General features: G+C 46.1%; 1 protein-coding gene across 1 annotated transcript in view; it reads left to right on the top strand.

Annotated features, from left to right (window-relative positions):
- clocka (clock circadian regulator a) overlaps positions 1 to 19486 on the top strand; it is a 52688-nt gene extending 33202 nt beyond the window's left edge. The window contains 21 exon segments of the mRNA XM_048252075.1: positions 2672 to 2731; positions 3447 to 3595; positions 3708 to 3799; positions 4281 to 4370; positions 5275 to 5395; positions 6046 to 6159; positions 6531 to 6649; positions 7003 to 7085; positions 8082 to 8188; positions 8394 to 8541; positions 8932 to 9007; positions 9426 to 9573; positions 13085 to 13173; positions 13657 to 13755; positions 14276 to 14422; positions 15452 to 15598; positions 15642 to 15764; positions 16229 to 16413; positions 16998 to 17310; positions 17809 to 17929; positions 17932 to 19486. Of these exon segments, the coding sequence (XP_048108032.1) occupies positions 2672 to 2731; positions 3447 to 3595; positions 3708 to 3799; positions 4281 to 4370; positions 5275 to 5395; positions 6046 to 6159; positions 6531 to 6649; positions 7003 to 7085; positions 8082 to 8188; positions 8394 to 8541; positions 8932 to 9007; positions 9426 to 9573; positions 13085 to 13173; positions 13657 to 13755; positions 14276 to 14422; positions 15452 to 15598; positions 15642 to 15764; positions 16229 to 16413; positions 16998 to 17310; positions 17809 to 17929; positions 17932 to 18080 (2680 nt within the window). The 3' untranslated portion in view covers positions 18081 to 19486.
- Positions 19487 to 21131: the final 1645 nt, after the last annotated feature.

Raw genomic sequence — 21131 nt, 5'->3', positions numbered from 1 at the left:
CTAATTGTAAGCACACTCATGCAATACAATGGGAGGCAAACAGAGCGGTTGTATGCGTTCTTTAGAAAGCAGGCCTGACCCCCCCCCACCCATGGCCACTGAGGGCCACAGGACACACTGTATGGAGACGCAGGCATGACGCAGGCGACACACATTGATATACCCCCATGCTTTGGGAGGGCTCACATGAGTGCTGAATGAACAGCACGTGGAAACTGAATGCACATGCTAATGCGGACACACACACAGATGCTCCTGGACCTGTATTTGCATCCTCTCAAGTTTGCATACACACACACACACACACACACACACACACACACACACACACACACACACACACACACACACACACACACACACACACACACACACACACACACACACACACACACACTAGGTCATGTAAACCTGTGCAGTAGGCCCTAACAGTGACAGTGACTCACATGGGACTTAAGGATTCGGGGTCGGCTTTTATAATTAATAGATGGGCTGAAACAGGAAATGATGTGGAGGACTTTTCCTGACTCACTCTTTAGAAATGTCGGAGTGCTTCCTATGAAAACAAACCCGTATACATTCACTCACTTACTAATATGCTTACACACACACACACACACACACACACACACACACACATATTTCCTGGGTGTGTTCACTTGTTGGTATGATGGGTATGTCAAAATATGTAGTTCTTTGTTTTACAACCTATTTGACATACCCAACACACGATGACTGATTTGTGTAGCAGATGTCATGTGATTCTGGTGTTGCGTGGATGTCAGTGTCTCCCTCACGTCTCTTCTCATTGCTATTTATAGCAGTATCCCTCTTCCCCATCCATGTGGGCATTCAAACATGCACACATGCAGATACTCGGGCAAGTTGCGTGATGCATGCTAATTTAGTCGTAAAGAAAAGACTTCTGCGTGTGCTGTACAGTGATGCACTCATTTGGACATTAACAGATCTGACTCAGACCTCCCTGAAGCTTTTGTGATGTGTGCATAAACACACACTCATACACACACACACGGGTACATATGGAGTCTCCCACGCTATGACATTTTTTCATGTGATTGAATGCATTTTATATTTTCCTTGTTTTGTTGGATTCACATTAAGCAAACATCTACCCTCTTCCAAGATCTGTCTTTATCTCTCTTTCTTTCTCTTTCTCTTTCTTTCTATCTCTTTTTCACTCACACACACACACACACACACACACACACACACACACACACACACACACACACACACACACACACACACTATAATCACACACAAGCACTCTAAGCTAGAAAGGCTGGAGGCTCTCCACCTTGGGGTGATAATGGCTGGGCTCAGTGTATTGTCCATGACCTAAAAAAGCCCCACTTCACTTCACTTGAGAGTAGGGAGTTCAGAAAGAAACGCGTAGGGGTCCATTAACCCTCCCTAGTTACGGGCAGCCGTGGCCTACTGGTTAGCACTCTGGACTTGTAACCGGAGGGTTGCCGGTTCGAGCCCCGACCAGTGGGCCACGGCTGAAGTGCCCTTGAGCAAGGCACCTAACCCCTCACTGCTACCCGAGCGCCGCTGTTGATGCAGGCTCACTGCGCCGGGATTAGTGTGTGCTTCACCTCACTGTGTGTACACTGTGTGCTGTGTGTGTTTCACTAATTCACGGATTGGGTTAAATGCAGAGACCAAATTTCCTTCACAGGATCAAAAGAGTATATATCCTTATCCTTAGTGTGTTAGGGCTGTGCAATTAATCAAATTAATCGATTAATCGTGATTATGACATCCAATGACAACGATTTTGAAAACAACATAATCAAAATGTAATGATTATTTTGCTACATTTAGTTTTATAACAATTCTCTCTTTTGGTCTTGAATTGCCGTGTGCATTATCCTTTTGCATGCACTTTTTCCTGTTGGATTATATTTAAAATTCAATTTAAAAATGAAAAAAAAAAAAAACTTTGAAAATGGTTGATGGTCCAAAATCACTGAGTAATCGTGTTTAATACTCATGATCTCAATATTGAACAAAATCATTGTGATATCGATGCCATAATCGAGCAACCCTAGTGTGTGTGTGTGTGTGTGTGTGTGTGTATTGCTGGGTGACTAGCTGGATGCTGGCTGACCGAGGCTCTCCCCTCCTCGGCAGTGATGGCAGCTGATGAGCAGTCCTCGCCTTCGCCTTCCTTTCTGCCTCGGCACCAGCTGAGTCACTTGACGGCGGCTAAATATAGACCAGCGGAGCCGCAAACGCCCTCTAGTGGCTCGCTGTCGGCCGGACAGCCTCTCCGCAGGCTCCTCCACTGACCTACAATCCTCTTAAAGGGACAGGCGCCTGCCAAACAGCGCGGCCGCAGCAGGAGATCTTCTGGGTCAGGCAGTTGTTAGTTAACTGAGGCAAATGAGGTTCTTTATTACAACCTTCATCTCCGAAAGATTGCTGCCGTTTGAGTGTAACTGACTATATGCAGAAGAACAGACCTAGTCCTACTGAGGAATGCTGTTGTGTATGCAGGAAGAGAGGTGAAGAGTGGTTGTTGGATTTTTTGCTTTTGCTGCAGCGAGGGTCTGTGAAGCTGGTGTCAGAAGGTGGTTGAGCTGCTCTCTGATTTTTCCCCCTCTCCCCTCCTCTTCTCCTCTCCTTATGTCTTAAACTGCAGGGATGACAGCAGTATCTTTGATGGGTTAATGGAAGAAGATGAGAAGGACAAAGCAAAACGGTAAGGAGGAGAAGAGCACACACAAACACGCGCACACACACATGCATACACACACATGCACATGCACACACGTACACACACACACACACAGACACAGACACGCAGACAGATACAGTACATCAACCAAGGGCCTCGCAGAGCACTGATATAGGGCTGCGCCTGCAGAGCTGAGAAGCATGCTGTTCATTTAATAAGGCATGAAGCTTGTGCACGCCCGGGTGAAATATTAGCCCATTTAGACGCCGCAGACTTCTAAACAGTGAGGCCGTTAGTCTGAGAAGTGGCTGCGTGTTGAACTGCTGAGGTGATGTTTAGCCTCTCAATGGATATGAAAGAGCAACGCTGGAGCAGTGTGGGAAGGCCTGAAGAAGCACTGCAGTGTTAGAGGCGTCTGTGTGTGTCTGTGTGTGTCTGTGTGTGTGTGTGTGTGTCTGTGTGTGTGTGTGTGTCTGTGTGTCTGTGTGTTTGTGTGTGTCTGTGTGTTTGTGTGTTTCTGTGTGTGTGTGTGTGTGTGTGTGTGTCTGTCTGTCTGTGTGTGTGTCTGTGTGTGTCTGTGTGTGTGTGTGTGTGTGTGTGTGTGTGTGTGTGTGTGTGTGTGGAAGGGAGAGGTTCAGGATATTGATGTTGCATGGGAGTGTGTATTACTTTGTCATAATTTCCCCTGCTGTTTACTGTTTGGGTGTGTTCATTGACTCGCTGAACTGTCCCCTTACAGAGTTTCCAGGAATAAATCGGAGAAGAAGAGGCGAGACCAGTTCAATGTCCTCATCAAGGAACTGGGCACCATGTTGCCAGGCAACACCCGCAAGATGGACAAGTCCACCATCCTGCAGAAGAGCATAGACTTCCTGCGCAAGCACAAAGGTGAAGGCTTCTTCCTAACGGACCCAGTTTCTCGTATTAATCTCAGGTTTTATATCAGTCTTCTTAAATAGTTGTTCACCCCTCTCTCTCTTTCCCTCTGTCCCTCCATCAGAAATCGCTGCCCAGTCAGAGTCAAGTGAGATTCGTCAGGACTGGAAGCCGCCGTTCCTCAGTAACGAGGAGTTTACCCAGCTGATGCTGGAGGTCAGTAACACCCCTGCACCTGTATGACTCGTAATGATGTCTACCAGCCCCTCCTGAGAGGCTGCAAAAGAGAGCATTGGGACACATTTGTAACTATTGGAACCACAGCAGTTGAACACTGAGATGAGACTGTGACAAAACCATTAAGGAGGACTGAAGGGGAATATCTGGACAAGTTGAATCAATCTTTCCACCAGAGCTTCCATAGGCCCTATTGACTTTGAATTCATCTGTTTCTGGCACAATTGAATTGTTAGAGAGCATGAAACTGCAAAGCAAGCTGCAAATAATTAATTCTCTTACTGGCATAACTTTGGGATACCGGCCCGCTGTGCCCTGTAAGAGGAATTCAGTCTTGACATGACAAGACCTAAATATCATGTTTAAGAAGAATGAGATCTCCCTCCCCCCTGTCCTAGAGGTATTTATATTTTTATTGCAAATATGACGTTAAATGTGTTCCTCCTGCTCATCTCCACAGGCACTAGATGGCTTCTTTCTGGCAATCATGACGGACGGAAACATCATCTACGTGTCGGAAAGTGTTACATCTCTACTAGAACATCTGCCTGTGAGTATTATCTGTGTGTGTGTGTGTGTGTGTGTGTGTGTGTGCACGCACGTGTGCTCATGGGAGTCTGTCTGACAACATAGGACACAAGGTCGGCATGTATATAATTAGATCTTTGGAGCCCAGGACTGTGAGGTCAGACACCGGTGGCATGATGTGTTAGGCAGGTAAGGCCCGGAAACATAACGTAACGGCCGAGGCTTTGCAGGAGTGTGTTTAGCCTCAGAACATGGAACAAAGAGAACATGAGAGCACTTCACATAACACCAGGGTCCATGGAAGAGTTGGGTAAACTGGATATTGAAAAGGGTGTGTGTGAGTGAGTGAGCGAGCAAGCAAGAGAGAGAGAGAGAAGGCGGGTTTCCATTAACCCTGAAAATGCACACATCTAAATTGCAGAATGAAAAAAAAAAACATTAATGGAAAAGTGAGAATTTAGGGGGGAAAAAACATGCAAAAATGCTTTGCAAAAGGAAATGGAAACACATTTTTTGCGTTTAGATGAGTCACATGACCCTATACACGTTCCAAAGACGTTCACGTTTTGTGTGGTCTGATGAAGACAGAATAATTGTTATAGTTGGTTCGAGGTGAAGACAACGTTGTGTATACACAAAGCACTAATAAAATACAACCATTTATAATGGTCATTGTGGACGTGCCTGCCCAGAATTGTTGTATGTTGTCGCTGCCAAGTAGAAAGGGTTTAGTAATTGTTTTGTGCAAAACTGTAATCGAAACTCCGCTGGAGAGGCAGTCTGTGTCTGTGTCTGTGTCTGTGTCTGTGTGTCTGTGTGTGTGTGTGTGTGTGTATAGTATAGTTCTGTATAGTAGTATAGTTCTGCGTGTCTGTGTGTGTGTGAGTATAGTATAGTTCTGAAAGGCGGGTTCCTCTCTCTTTCAGTCGGATCTGGTGGACCAGAACCTGTTGAACTTCCTGCCTCTGGGGGAGCACTCTGACGTCTACAAGGCTCTGTCCGCAAACATCCTGGAAGGAGAGACACTCACGCCTGACTACCTGAAGAGTGAGCACTGCACTGAACACTGCACATTACTCTATCCATTACTTTATCACTCCTCTCTCTCTCTCTCTCTCTCTCTACATCCATCTATCTGATGTAGCTATCTATTTAAGCCACCTCGCCGTGTCTTGGTATTATTAAGTTCATCTTTTGAGTGAGTGATCCATAAGAACTGACCAGCTGATGACGCTCCTGTTAAATGTGATGATTCAGATGATTCACTTTTGGCCAGCTGGCTTTAGTACTGCACACCATGTGGGTCAGTGGTAGGCTGTTAAGACCACTGGAAAGAGTCTGCACCCAAAGGCTTCTCCATAAGTGCTTTTTATTGATGCTCTGTTAAAAAGAAAACACTCATGGGGGGAGTTTTTTATGACCTGGTCCTGTACTGGAGATGTGCTCGTTGCTTTGCAGCTTTGTGCCTCTTTGTCCAGGAGAGAAATCAGAGACCCGGACAGCAGCTGTCTCCAATTAGACCCGACCCAAACCTGGTACTAGATCAGGGCTGGTCCTGGTCCCAGAGTTAGAGAGGGGGTTGTTTATTATTTTGGGGGAGTTATTGGGGCATTTTTGTGAGTTCCTGTTCAGGGGCGGGTGTGTGATCTTGTTTCCTCGGGCTGATGTGGTGTTTTTCTCTTGGGCCTCGTTTGTAGCGAAAAACCAGCTCGAGTTCTGTTGCCACATGCTCCGGGGTACGATAGACCCCAAGGACCCGCCTGTGTATGAGTACGTCAAGTTCATCGGAAACTTCAAGTCCCTGAATAATGGTGAGAGAAACTTTGCTGAGTCATACCGACTTTGTCTCTTTCTCTCACTCTGTTGCTTTGTCTCTCTCTCTCTCGCTTTGTCTCTCTTTCAATTACTTTCTCTCTCCCTTTTTGTACATGAATACTGCAGGAATCAGTTTCCAATATAATTACCACTGCATAAACGTTTTGTTTTTTTCCTTCTAACACTTGAAATGGTTTCTGTGTCACTCGACTTGCTAGCTAGTGCTAATTAAAAAGCTCTCTGCCATCTGAAGTGTGTCTGTAATGGTCTGTTTACAACACTCTTAATTGTACAAAATAGGGTGTACAAGCAGAGGGTAAACCCTTACTCTGCCTCTTTGTCTCTCCCCTGCTTATGTCTCCTCCAGTGCCTAACTCAACACGTAATGGATTCGAGGGGGTTATCCAGCGATCGTTGCGACCGGCATTTGATGATCGGGTGTGTTTCATAGCAACTGTGCGGTTAGCCAAGCCTCAGTTCATCAAGGTAGGTTGACTTTCCATTTGTGTGCGTGTGCGTGTGTGTGTGAGTGTGTGTTTGAATCCAGTTGGACTGCTCTTCTACTTCTGTATTTGTCCTCAGTAAATGAGACGTAGGTCTGTTTATACTGTATGCGTGGGCGTGCTGTTGATTGATGTTCTAGTCAAGGCTGAGTGTTTTGCCAACTGTTCATTTATCAGTGTCTGTGGAGAAAGGAAGAAAACAAGAGCGAAGGAGGCCGCGTCGGAGATGGAAATGACTGGAATGCAGTTGCCTTTGTTTTCTTGCTGGAGCTGGGGAACGTAGTTTTTGATTTTTATCTTTTGTGTTCTGTGTTTTTTCCTTCCTCTGCCCTGCAGGAGATGTGCACGGTGGAGGAGCCTAATGAGGAATTCACCTCCCGACACAGCTTAGAGTGGAAGTTTCTCTTTCTTGACCACAGGTGTGTGTATGTAAGGGCAGTCGTGGCCTACTTGGAGGGCAGTCGTGGCCTACTGGTTAGCACTCTGGACTTGTAACCGGAGGGTTGCCGGTTCAAGCCCCGACCAGTGGGCCACGGCTCACTGTGTGTTCACTGTGTGCTGTGTGTGTTTCACTAATTCACGGATTGGGTTAAATGCAGAAACCAAATTTCCCTCACGGGAGTATATATACTATACTACTGTGTGTGTGTGTGTGTGTGTGTGTGTGTGTGTGTGTGTGTGTGTGTGTGAAAACTAATGGAGTGAGGAGTGTCTTTGGGGAGGGTGTGGTCTCAATAAAATGTCTTTCCCGACCCGTTGTGTGTATACACACACACTTCACTCACAGGTAGCCTCTGGCTGCGTGGGCTAATGGCAGCTAGCGCCCACTCTCTCTGCGACTGCTTGAAGTTCAGCTCTAAACGTGAGCTGCTGCCTGAGTGTGTGTGTGTGTGTGTTGGCGCTCCCCCGAGGATGCTGCGCTGGGATCAGTCTGAGCTTGGGGCACAAAACACACACACACACACACACACACGGCAGTTCAGCTGGAAATAGTGAGTCACACTCACTCCACAGCAAACAGAATCTACATCAACCAGACTGTCTCTCAGGAGGAGCTTGCTCCACGGCCATGCTCATCATGTCCTGGTTTGCCCCAATGATCTGCATTATTCATGATTTAAACCATGGTCACAATGAATGCTCGCTTCTGATTGGCTGGGTGGCGTATTATGCCATGCATTATTTATGATCAGAGACTGATTGTGAATGTGATGTTTGCCCCTGGCTACTTGTCCTTGTGATTATGCATAAACACAAGCTTAAATACCTCTGACAATACACAGTGCTTTTCTTCTGTTTTCAAAACGCAGGATTAATGAATAAAAATGGAGCAAACCAGTTGGGCAGGATAGAGGCAGACTGGGAATATTAGTGGAACAAATTAAAACGTCTGCTTTTGTGTTGTGTCTTTTCAGGGCGCCGCCCATCATTGGCTACCTGCCGTTTGAGGTGCTGGGCACATCAGGGTATGACTACTACCACGTAGACGACTTGGAGACGCTGGCCAAGTGCCACGAGCACTGTGAGTTAGTCATCACACACTGTGCGTGCGTGCGTGCGTGCGTGTGTGCGTGCGTGTGTGTCTTTGAGTCTGTTTCCCAGTTTAGTTTTGGAAGCTAAATCAGTAATTAGTTCACTGGCTTCACCATGGCATCTCAGGATTTAACCTTCCTAACTTGACCCCTGACCTGACTGCTGTCCTGACCTCTGACCCCACCCTCTTGCAGTGATGCAGTATGGGAAAGGCAAGTCGTGCTACTACAGGTTCTTGACAAAAGGTCAGCAGTGGATCTGGCTGCAGACACAGTACTACATCACCTACCACCAGTGGAATTCCAGACCTGAGTTCATTGTTTGCACACACACAGTAGTCAGGTAAGGGAAGAGCACACACACACACACACACACACACACATCCAGACATCCAGACATCCATACACACACTTTTACACGCACATAGACTTTAGGTCTGATATATCATTTTCTTCTTGAATGACTCATACGTGTTAAATATACTGACACCATCTACGAATGTGAATGACTGATTTAGTGGTGTTCATTGTGTTGTGTGTTGTGTGCAATGTGGCTGTGCTTTTTGGGAAAACAAAGTTGATCCCTGTGATTTCCACTGATTAAATAAAGTTCTTCCCGCTCCCCTATCCCTTTCTCTCCCGCCCCCTCTCTATTTTTCTCTCTCTCTCTCTCTCTCTCTCTCTCTCTCTCTCTCTCTCTCTCTCTCTCTCTCTCTCTGTCCATCTCTCTCAGTTATGCTGAGGTGAGAGCGGAACAGCGACGAGAGCTGGGTCTCGAGGAGTCTCACCCAGAGATCACTGCAGACAAGGTGAACAGTCCACAGATCAGCATCCTGACCCCCTGTTACACACACACACACACAACACACACACACACACACACACAGTACCTCAGTACTTTTCCTCTTCTCCTTTGCAGTCACCGTTACCCCACTGACCCAGTGGCCTTTTCTCTGCCTAGTCATTGTTTTCCCTCTGCCTCGTGCCCACCCAACCCTGTCATTGTGGAAACTTTCTCTTGACACATGACTTATCAGTTGGAATGAGCCACAACATGGAGCGTGACTCAGTCGTGCTGGAACTGGCCATTTGGTTGTGTCCAATTTCCTGTCTTCATCTCCCTCCCTCTTCCCTTCCTCCCTGTCTTTCTCTCTTCACCCTTTCTCCCTTCCTCCCTCTCTTCCTCTCCTCCGCCCTCCTCACTTCCTCTGTCTCTCCCTGCAGCAGAGTCATCATGACTCGGGCTCGGAGTCGCAGCTCAACACCTCCAGTCTAAAGGAGGCGCTAGAGCGCTTCGACTGCAGCCACACGCCCTCCGCCTCGTCACGCTCCTCACGCAAGTCCTCCACGCACACGGCTGTCTCCGATCCCACCTGTAAGAGACACACACAACCACACACACACACACACTCACACACACACATACTCACTGTTTCTCTGTCGTATACGTACACATGATTTACAACATGACTTCATTCTTTACAACCAAATTTCTAGCAAAAAGGTTTCAGCAGTTTTATAAAATGTGAAACACAGCTTTTGACAATGATGAATACAGAAAACACACTTCCGCCTGCACATGAATACACAGTTTAGATACTTTATTCAATTCCACATTACAAGTAAATTTTCATTAGGAATCAAATGTTGAAACAGATTAAACCACATCAGCACATTGTTATGTATGACAATACAATCTCAGGGGTACAGAAAACATCTCCTTTTCCAAATAAACATGCTTCCTATAATGGCTGAAATTGAGCAGTACTTTACCAACTGTTTGGCTCTTGTTTTCAATAGCCCCCCAATACAAAGTCCCCGGGTCGCCAGCCTGTGTACATGCCCTAGACCAGTGGTTTTCAAAGTGGGGGCCGCGAGGGGGTGCCAGGGGGGCCTCAGCAAGTTGGAAGGAAAAATAAAAGCAAAAAATAAATACTTTTGGAAAATTTAAAATATACCTATTACTATGAGGGTTGTTATACAATGCCATTATAATAATGTGAGGCATATCTGAACATTATATTTCCCATGATAATGACTGGGAATAATAGTAGAGTGATAGCTCTCATATAGCAGAAAGCCCCAAATACAATTTTTACACACTGTATGCTCCATCGCGAAGTGCTTGTGGCTAAAATAATTATTAGGATTAGCTTAATGTATTTTTACATTTGCCGTAGTATTGTCGATGGGTTTAATAGGGGGGGTCACATCAAGGGGCTTGGCCAGAACCTAGTGGTATTTGGGGGGCCTTGTCGTGGAAAAGTTTGGGAACACCTGCCCTAGACTACCAAACACTAGCACAATAAGCTGGCATCTGTAGCCAAGGTTTTCGATGGTGGATATTAATGATTGATATTTTACGAAAGGTAAGAGTCCTCCATAAACAGATCAAATGCACATGCTACTTCAAATAGCTTAACTGTTCTGGAATGCTGAGATATGACAACAATTTCTTGTGTATTTGGTATTCCTACAAAAGTGTTTGCAGGTGAGTTAAACCAATCAGACTGTACAGTAGTGTTTTTATAGAGCTTTTCATCAGCCACACAGGGAATCTGAGCAGCAATGAGATCCACAAGTCTGTTGTGTCTGGCAATATACAGTCCTTTAAGTGCAACTGTTCATAATGTGGGCTACTGACTCCAGGTGTTGAGGGGGGTCATGCAGCATGCAGAGGGGTGAATGGATGGAAGGAAACCACAGTGAAAGGTTGTATTTGGTGGGAAGAACCTGTAGACGTGCTTTTATACAGAAAATAAGGATCTCCTCACTGATGTTGCCATTGCTATAGATGGTGTGTGATGCAGAGTGGTCCGCAAAGGGCAGTTTGGCCAACTTTCCCTGTAGCTTTAGACTGGACCAGTACTCCATATTTTGGGCTCTCTGAATAGACAGGAGAGTCTGCCTGGATGTTCTAGGCTGGAGCAGGTGAACAATGCTGTTATGGTCCAGCCTGGCTTCCACAACAACAGATGGATCCTCCACAACTGCATCAGAGACCTCCACAGGTTGGAGATGGGAAGTCCACTTCAATTCAGTGCCTGTTCTCTGGCATAGGTTTAGGTCCAGTCAGATGACACGCCAAAACCCTGTGCTTGTCCATCAAGCTTTCCATTGGGCTTTCTTTTAAAGCCCAGGAAGTTGTCTTCCCCACTGCATCCATGTAGCACTTTCCGTCTCTTAAAATCCAGCATTAAGGATGCTCTGGCCATTTGCCTCACGCTGGTGTCGTCACAACTCAGCATGTTGGTGAGGTGAGATTGTCTTGTATGTATACTCCCACATGCAGTTTGAACTCAAGCCCCCGGCCCTGTTTTTCTGGAAGATAAAACATCTGGTGGAATGTGTATTAAGACACAGCCATTTCCTAACCATATTTACAGTTTTGTTGTCGATTTCACGCAGTACTTTCTGTGGAATATGGACATTTGCAAAAATGTCTTGTATTGCTTGTAGTTTAAAAGTTACATGCAGAGGTGCTGTGTCGATGAGATCCAGTCTGGTCATAAACTGATGTGCCATGTCATTCACTTGTTGATTCTATTCTCCAGCGATATTAAATTTATGGCCCAGGTAGTTATAGGTCTCGTGTCTGGAGTACACTCTGATTGGCTGGTCTAGGATGTGAAAAGAGGGGGGCTGGTCAGTTTTTGATCTATACCAGCGATTGCCACCACTTCTCATAAAAAAACTGCACATTTGCTGTGTTTTACTTGTAGGCCAGACCATGAAAGGAATCTATCAGTGCATGACAGCATGTTGTTAATCACCCCTTCATCTCGGGATGCGATGGCCACGTCATCAGCATAGCCCTGGACTGGGTTAGGTGGCAGGACTTGGGACGGGGCATGTGCACAGAGCCATTTTAGCCATGTATTTAATGCAATAATGAAATTTACAGCACTCCATGGACAGCCAGTTTTTAATTCCTACTTCAAGTGGTATTGGTCTGGTGAGGTCTTTTCCACAGATTACTTGTAAGAAGGAATCACTGTATACATCTTATATTATATCCACATAGATTTTAGGGAGCTGTATCTCTTCCAATGCATCAATCATGACTCTGTGAGGCAAAGTGCCGAAGGCATCTCTGAAGTCAAGAAAGACAATGTATAGTTTAGCAGATTCATGCTTGAAATCGTCAATGGCGGTCTTTAAGCAAAAAACATGCTCATTCATGCCTTGACGGTCAATGTAGGCTTTTTGTTTGTTGGACAGAATTCCAGTATCAACCAGCCATGGCAGTATTCTCACACATATACACACACACACACACACACACACACACACACACACACACACACACACACACACACACACTCACACTTTTTTATGGGTTCAACATTCTCTCCGTTGTCTTTGACTTGGTTTGGTGCTCATCTGCACAATAGTTCCCCTGCATAGGGTCACCTTGTCCTGCCATGTGTTCTCTGAGACCTCCCCTTCAAGCAGATCAGCTGTCGTTATGTTATCTCTTGAGTGAGGAGGCACGGTGCATGTGGCACGTGATGAAAGAATGTCTCTCATTATCAATGAGATCTTTTCAGAACCAGTTGCACTGCCTGTGCACACTCAAAGTCATGTGTCAACTTAGTCTAATCGCTGACATGATCACACATACACACATTCACAGACACAGACACCACACACACACACACACACAATGGCAGTCTAGGGTAGGTGAGCAGATGTCATCCAAGGGCACCAGATCAGACAAAGCTATTTAATGGAGAGAGGAAGAGATGGCTCACTCTTTTTGTGAAATGAGTGTGTAATTGTGTGTAGTCCTTAGTGCTGTAGTCTTTAAAAAATATTAAGCTGCCACTTTTGGGTCGTTGTGATTCAAATGTGTGTGATTTTTATTTTATTTTTTGTCATCGCAGCCACACAGACGAAGTTGCAGACGGACCGCAGTACGCCGCCACGGCAATCGGTCTCCGCCATGGAACGCCGCCCCTCCATTGGCAGTCAGGTCAGTGACCGTCACCATGGTGTCAGGGTGGGAGATTTCCAATTGGACAAGAAGTTAGCACATCTAGCTCCGCGATTGGATGAAGATAAAACACCTCACTCACCTTCTGATCTTGGACAAAGCCCAGCATCCCAGATGTGCCATTGAACCCAACTAAGTCTGTTCCAACATCTGTATATGAATATAAATGAGCTGGCAAATGTGGACATAATAAATCAGGCCCAGAGTCTCATCGTATCTCAGCCATCTCCAGAGAGGAAATTGCTACCAGGCCAGAGTGCACATGTTGGTCTCCCACTAAGACATACTGACCTGGGGCAAGTCGGCGAGGGTTCAAACACAGCGCTTCTTGTGGCTCAGAGGAATAATAGACTCAAACTAATATAACAAGCTATTATATGCACCATTTTTAATTTGCATTTGTGAGGTTTTTCGTTCTGCGTCTGAGACCCATCATATTCTTTTTTTGGTCTCCAATTACAGTCGATGAGCTCGCAAAACACGGCGCAGACGATGGCCACGTCGATGGTCTCCCAGCAACAGCAACAGCAGCCACAGCAACAGCTCCAGCCCACTGTGCAGGTAAGCATGGAGCGGGGGGGCTTCTTCTGTGGAGCGCCAAAAATAATGGCAGGTTACAGACAGTCAGGGGAAGGAAGCCGTTTTCCACTCCAAGGTGCACCTCGAGAGTCAGGCACAAATTGTGCCTCTTGCCTCGCTCATTTGGAAGACAAGAGCACAGCTTTCTATTATTGTGGTGATGTGGCTGGCGACTGGCTAACTCTCTAGCCTTTGAGTCTGTTGTATTTCTAGCAGTGTTATTCACTCCATGACCTCTCAAGTCAGAGCTGGGCTCACGTTACACATCCCATATCTGGGTCACATGTTTTCAACAACACTGTTATGGTCCGGTCATAAGACCCTGTTATTGCCCACTCTTCTGTGTCTTATGACCTGAGCTAACCTCCAATGCCCACCACTACCACCACCACCATTTGTATTGTCGTCAGCTGACCTCTTTGACCTTTCAACTTGTCTACTTCACCGCCTAAAGTGGTCATGTGATGCTAATGAGCTCTTGTGATTGGCTATGTGGCTGCAGTTCACCACTCAGCTGGACGCCATGCAGCACCTGAAGGACCAGCTGGAGCAGCGCACACGCATGATCGAGGCCAACATCCAGCGGCAGCAGGAAGAGCTGCGCCAGATCCAGGAGGAGCTGCAAAGGGTGCAGGGACAGGGCCTGCAGGTGAGTGCTGCCCCCTACTGACAGGAGGCCAGAAGCTCAACACTAACGTTACCTCTGTTTTTTTTTTTTATAAATTAATGATTTCAATCTGTAAATGGTAACCTTTGAGAGACGACACTGAAATGGAATTAATTGATTCTTCAATACAAGCTTGTTGTCTGAAAATTAGTGGTAATGGTAATTTTATCGCTTGTGAATATTTATGCCTCATTAGGCAGTAGTTACTTACACTCTTTTAATGATCTCTGATGTTTTGGTAAAGTAAGGCTATAGGGTTTCCCTCACACAACTGATTACACCAACTGCATGAAACTCTTATTCATACATCATCGCACAAGAGTTATATACACTACCGGTTAAAAGTTTGGGGTCACTTAGAAATTTCCATTCCACTCCATTAAAGACAGAATACTACCTGAGATCAGTTGCATTGTTTTTTTTTAATCAGGGCAGCAGTTTTAAGATTACATTAGGTGCTTACATAATTGCACAGTTGAGAACCCTTTTGCTATTATGAAAGGAAATAATGTAATCTAAAAACTACTGCCCTGATTAAAAAACAGTGCAACTGATCTCAGCTGGTATTCTGTCTATAATGGAATTTTGACCGCTAGTGTACGTATAGTTCTTGTGGAATGCATACATAACCCACACCCCTGCAAGTCTGTAGTGATTTACCCTTCAAACATATGCTAGCAGGTGTTTTCCCTCAAATCACCTTGGTTCCTAGAGTAAACAGTTCCAGCTTATTAAGCGTCCCACTCTCCTTGGCGTTAATGAAAGAGAACAGAGCTGCTTTGTTGAACCCAATACATTATTTTCTTACTGTCTGATGATATGGCTGGATGAAACTAATCCAACCATCAGCAAAATCTGTTTGTGGTAGACTATGCATACTTATTTCCCCTCTCTCCCTCTCTCTCCTTCTCTCTCTCCATCTCTCTCTCTCTTTCTTTCTTTCTTTCTTTCTTTCTTTCTTTCTTTCTTTCTTTCTTTCTGTTTTTCTCTCTCTCTCTCCCCCTCTCTTAGATGTTTCTCCAGCCTGGTGCTAGTGGGCTCAACCTGGGCTCGGTGCAGTTGACTCAGGGGACAGCCTTGCAGGCAGGCACTCTCACCATGCAGGGCCAGGTGGTGCCAGCGGGCAGCCTCCAGGGCGGCCTCACGGCCACCCATCACGTCATACAACAGCAACAACAACCACAGCAACAACAAGCAGCAGCAGCAACAGCAACAGCAACAGCAACAGCAACAGCAGCAGCAACAACAACCACAGCAGCAGCAGCAGCAAGCCCAGGCTCAGCCGCAGAACCTCCTGCGTGATCAGAGCGCCACCCTCACACAGGTACACGCCACTCACCGCCCCCAGGAGCCCCCCTACAGGCAGCCCGCCACAGAACAGCTATGACCCAGATCCTGTGCTGCTAATGCTTATCTTGGTTGTTGGTCCATGTATATATCGGTTTTGTCTTCACCCTGTATCGAAGAATATAATGAATCAAATGTAATCAAGAATTAGTAGTTAGTCTAACAGTTAGTATACTGTTATGCATGTGCACTTTAATTATTGTTAACTATTTGTACTTAAATGAATGTAAAGGGAACATTGATAAATTGAGAGATAATTCAGGTGATGTCATGATCTTCTCAGGTGTTGACACATGTGATTGTTCTCTTGTCTGTTTATTTGTATAGGGCATTTCATACACTGGGGTTATTCAGAGATGACTCATGTCATGTCATGTGGTGATCTTCTCCGGTGTTGACCTGTGTGTGTGTGTGTGTTTGTTCTCTGGTGTGTAACCGCAGCGGCCGTCCCACCAGCTGCAGTCCCCGCAGGGTGCCCTGCCGGCCTCCCTCTACAACACCATGATGATGGTGCAGCCGTCGCAGCAGGCGCAGGCCAACGTGGTGCAGATCTCCACCAGCCTGGCGCAGACCAACAGCCCCAGCGGTGCCGCCGTCGCCACCTTCTCCCAGGACCGGCAGATCCGGTAACCACCGGAACCGCAGAACACACACACACACACACACACGGTACCACTGGGAGCTGAGTGTGGTTGTTTTCATCGATGTCCAAACCCACATGGCCAAGAGACACACACACACACTTCTGTGCCGCCCATACACACGCACACACACAGTGTGTGCCAAAGGCTGATGTGGACATTCCAATCGATGTCCCAACCCACATGGCCAAGAGACAGAGAGTGATGCTAAGCCAACATGACGGGGTCTCTCAGAGATCACCGCGCTCTCACAAAGAGCTGTCTCTGAGCCGCTTGTGTGCTCTCCAACATGGGCACTTGATTGAAAGCAGCTTTCTGCTTTACAAAGAGGTGTCTTTTTTCCGTGTTGTTTCTCATGAACTCTCCCTCTCTTCCTTGTTCTCTCCTTCCTCCATCTCTCTTTCCTTTTCTTGTCTTCCCCTTACACACACTCTCTTTGTTTCTCTTTCTGTCCTTCTGTCTTTCTCTCCTCTCCTCTCTCTCTCTCTCTCTCTCTCTCTCTCTACCTCCCCCTCTGTACCCCTCTCTCCTCTCTGTTCTCCCTCTCTCTTCATCTTTCTATCCCTCAGGTTTCCAGCGGGCCCTCAGCTGCTGACAAAGCTGGTGACCGGTCCGATGGCCTGCGGCGTCATGGTGCCCACTACCATGTTCATGGGCCAGGTGGTGACGGCGTTCGCGCCGCAGCAGGGCCAGCCGCAGACCATCAGCATCGCCCAGCAACCGACCCAGCAACAACAACAACAACAACAACAACAACAACAACAACAGCAACAACAGGCGCAGGAGCAGCAGGCGCAGACGCAGGCAGCAGTAGCAGCCGCGCAGCAGCAGCAGGGTCAGGCCAAGGCGCAGCTGGCTCAACAGCAGACGCAGTTCCTGCAGGTGACCACCAGGGGGCCGGGCGTGTCAAAGGTCAGTCTGGACCCGCCCGTAGATATAGTGCGCTCTAAGCCATATCCTACTCATCTTAGAACTTTACTCTTATTGGCTGTCCATGTTGACAGTAGAGTTTGTGAACAGAATATAGGTTCTGGGTCAGTCAGTCCACCTAGAAAGACACGTTGTCAAGCAAAGAAGAAGGTCAAGAAGAGTATTTCAGAACAGGAGTGGGTTCATAGATTACTGGGTCAATGAGTGCGTGGCACAAATCAGTGTGTTACAAAGGTTGCTCTTTTCTTCCTTGTTATACGGTTTACATATTCAGTGCCCTGAATTGAGCACAGACTACACTTGTCATTTGTATCTACTATAATTGGAAGTAGTAAGATGAACTCAATGGTAAAAAAGTAAGGCTAACTTAGCAAATCCAAACATTTTTAGTGAAGGGGATGTCTGTCTGTTCCATATCCAGGTGTCTGACGCCTCTGTCCTCTCCCACAGGCCCCTCGGCTGCTCCATAGTAACCAGTCCACCCAGCTCATCCTGCAGGCTGCCTTTCCTCTGCAGCAGCAGGGGGCCTTCACAACCACACAACAGCTGCAGCAGCAGCAGCAGCAACAACAAAGCAACAACAGCAACAACAGCAACAACAGCAACAGCAGCAGCAGCAGCTACAGCAACAACAGCTCCAGCAGCAACAGCAACAGTTGCAGCAGCAGCAGTCACATAGAGTAGACGGCATGTCGGACCGGTCCAATGCACCCACGCAGTAGCCTGGCTTAAGGGGCTGCAGGATGCACAGTGGTGAGGGTGATGGTGGTGGTTGTGGTGGAGGAGAGACGTTAGTTGGTGTTTGACAGTGGAGAGGGTCATTTGGGTATTGTTTTTTTTTGTTGTTTTTTTCAAAGCTAACAGTAAGAATACTGTTTGGTCTTTTTAGACCACCCGGCCCTCTTCCTGCATTGACTCTAGGGGAGTGTGTGTGTGTGTGTGTGTGTGTGTGGGGGTGATGGAGGTTTTGGCCTCTGCCCCCACCCCCTGCCCGTGTCACCATCCCTGCCTCACCCCACCCCGCCATCCTCCTCAGGATGCCTGCCTGCCTGGACGCAAGTTCTGGAATGTTCCAGGAACACGTGGCTGCGCTACACGTTGGACCCTTCGGTCAGCTTGTGACCTGAGGAGTGACGGTGGCCTGCCTGTCTCTGTCGTGGAATCCCACTCGAGAGCTGCTGCAATGGCATCGTCCACTGCCGGAGATATCCACTGCGTGGGCTGTCCACCTGGCAAGCCTCTTGCCCTCTCTTCTCTTCTCTCGTCCCTGGTATCTTGTGTGCCCGTCACCTCTCACAGGTTTAATTTATGCAGACCGTTTCAGACACTGGGCTGAAGCGAATCATCCGGGCTTCAAAGAGGTCCTGCTGAGCAGACGACTGCTTTCTCCCTCTTCACCCCTCTTCTCTTCTCTCTCTCTCTCTCTCTCTCTCTCTCTCTCTCTCTGTTGCTCCTTTTCTTTCTTTTTCATGTCAAAGTAATTATGGGTCAGAAAATATTTTTAAGAATGTCATGTGGATTGAACTTTTATTGTACAGAACACCTGTAAAATAATCTGTAAATATATGGATACAAGGACAGAGAAACTAATATTTTATATAATGCATGACATGAAAAGCCTAGTCTGTTATTTGTAGCTTTGAATATACTTTTTTTCTAGTATTCAAAGAAAAAAAGAGAACTTAACATGCTTAATGGCTGATATTGTTCACAGACTTGCTTTTCCTTGTGGGTTGTGTGTGCGTGTGTGTGTGTGTGTGTGTGTGTGTGTGTGTGTGTTTGTATGTGAATTAGTGTGTATGTGTCTGAAAAGCAGGCACTGCTGGTTTTACAAATTGTGTCACAGTTTGTTTTGTCCTCAAACACATAATTTATTAGTACTGTTGAGGTTTTTTTTTAATGGAAATGGAACAGATTTTTAAAAGTAAATATATATGGCATTGGTTTATATAGTACAGATATATTATTCAACATTTTTAATTAGTATACACAGATACAGATCAGATGGCATTGTTTCATGGAGTGAGTGAGTGTGTTTGCGTGCGTGCGTGTGTGTGTGTGTGTGTGTACGTGTGAGTACCTGTGAGTGTGTGTGTGTGTACGTGTGTGTGTGTGTGTGTGTGTACGTGTGAGTACCTGTGTGTGTGTGTGTGTGTGTGTGTGTGTGTACGTGTGAGTACCGTGTGTGAGTGTGTGTGTGTGTGTTTCATGGATTACTTAATGCATCGTATGGTGTTGAATTGCCACCATACTATACAGTTTCTGTTAACATTCACAGTAGATGATAAGGTTAGTGCAGATGGCTTTAGGTGTCAGCGGACCTCATCTGAATGTTTACAGGAGTTTGCCGAAAAAACTGATCAAGTCGCGAGGGTTTTGGAAAGAATGACTGTGATGTTCATTATCTATACAATAGTGCCAAGGCATGACTGTTGTAAGTTAGTGATTTAAAAAAAAAAAAGACAAACACCTTAATACAGACCTTATGATTTCACACAGTAGTGCAGCTTATTATTATTAGTATTATTATTATTATTATTATTATTATTATTATTATTATTATGTACTTAAGTGTAGCTACAAGTACTCAACAACAATATCTACCTTAACAAACCAAACCTCATTTATGGTAGTAATTCAGCACACGTCCATGTGTGACTTTGCACAGTATATTCTTAGTAATGTAGTCCCAATCTGACTCAGTTGTCCCAGGTGCGTGTGGCCTGATGTAACTAGACCACAATAGCAGAGTTCTAATGGTGCCAGAATAGCTTCTAAATCTCTTTGAATCTGTGTTGTCATTCCCAACACCACTCTTGCAGGAGAGTGCTAAATTGATTTCTCACAAATAGGTGACAGTGGCCTTAATGTTGGCCCGCCTGCTTCCTTATTGGAGGTCCTCAGTAGGAGACATTAAATGACTCCTTTGACTTGTTATGGTCATAGACGTATAGCACTTATAATATTGGAATAGCAAAAGCTTTAAAAGTTTCTGTGTCCTCTTTTTCATACAGTATAACCCCCCCCCCACACACACACACACACACACTAGAAAGATTCCCTTTTGGATTCTCTGATTAATGTGCAATAAACCTATAGCCTTGCTCTTCACACTTGACAAATACTGTGTCCTTATCAGAGACAAGAATAAGCTAGGCAGTAGATTTATCTCCCAACACTACATTGCTGTAGATCTCCTGACCAAATTAATTGTTTTTTTTTGTTTTCTTGCACCGTCTCGGTGGGACGAGGGAAAATGCCTCACACAGTAATTGCAGGCCATTGTGATGCCTCCGAGCAGCAGGCGTTTGATCGGTCACTGTTTCAGATGAGTCACAGGGAGCAGAATGAGCTACCCACAGAAAGCAGCCTTTGGGTCGTTAAAGTGACCTTGTTTCTGGGTCACTGTCAAACCTTTTTTTTTTTTTTTTCGTGTTCAGTCGCCAAGGTAACCACGTTGTGGTGATGGAGGAAGAGGCGGTCCGCTACAATAACCTCGCAGCCCCCCTTCAATTCCCAATTCTCTCTTTCTCTCTTTCTCTCATGATTTACCCTTCAGGTGGTCAGGTGGTAGTCCTCAATGCTGAGTGTAGCCCTACATTTTGTGTCTGTTGAAGCCCTTTGTAGTTAAATGACAATCAGGGGTCAGGAGTGAGAGAACCGTTACACTGTCTAGGTGGGCTCAAGTCTGTGGCTTACGTAAGAGATTCTTGAAGTGGTCATGTGGGTCCTTGGGACACTTGGAGTGGACTGATTGTTTTGTTATCCATATC

Source organism: Alosa alosa, chromosome 9, assembly GCF_017589495.1.
Source record: "Alosa alosa isolate M-15738 ecotype Scorff River chromosome 9, AALO_Geno_1.1, whole genome shotgun sequence".
NCBI lineage: Eukaryota > Metazoa > Chordata > Actinopteri > Clupeiformes > Clupeidae > Alosa > Alosa alosa.
This window is presented reverse-complemented; position numbering and strand designations above follow the sequence as displayed.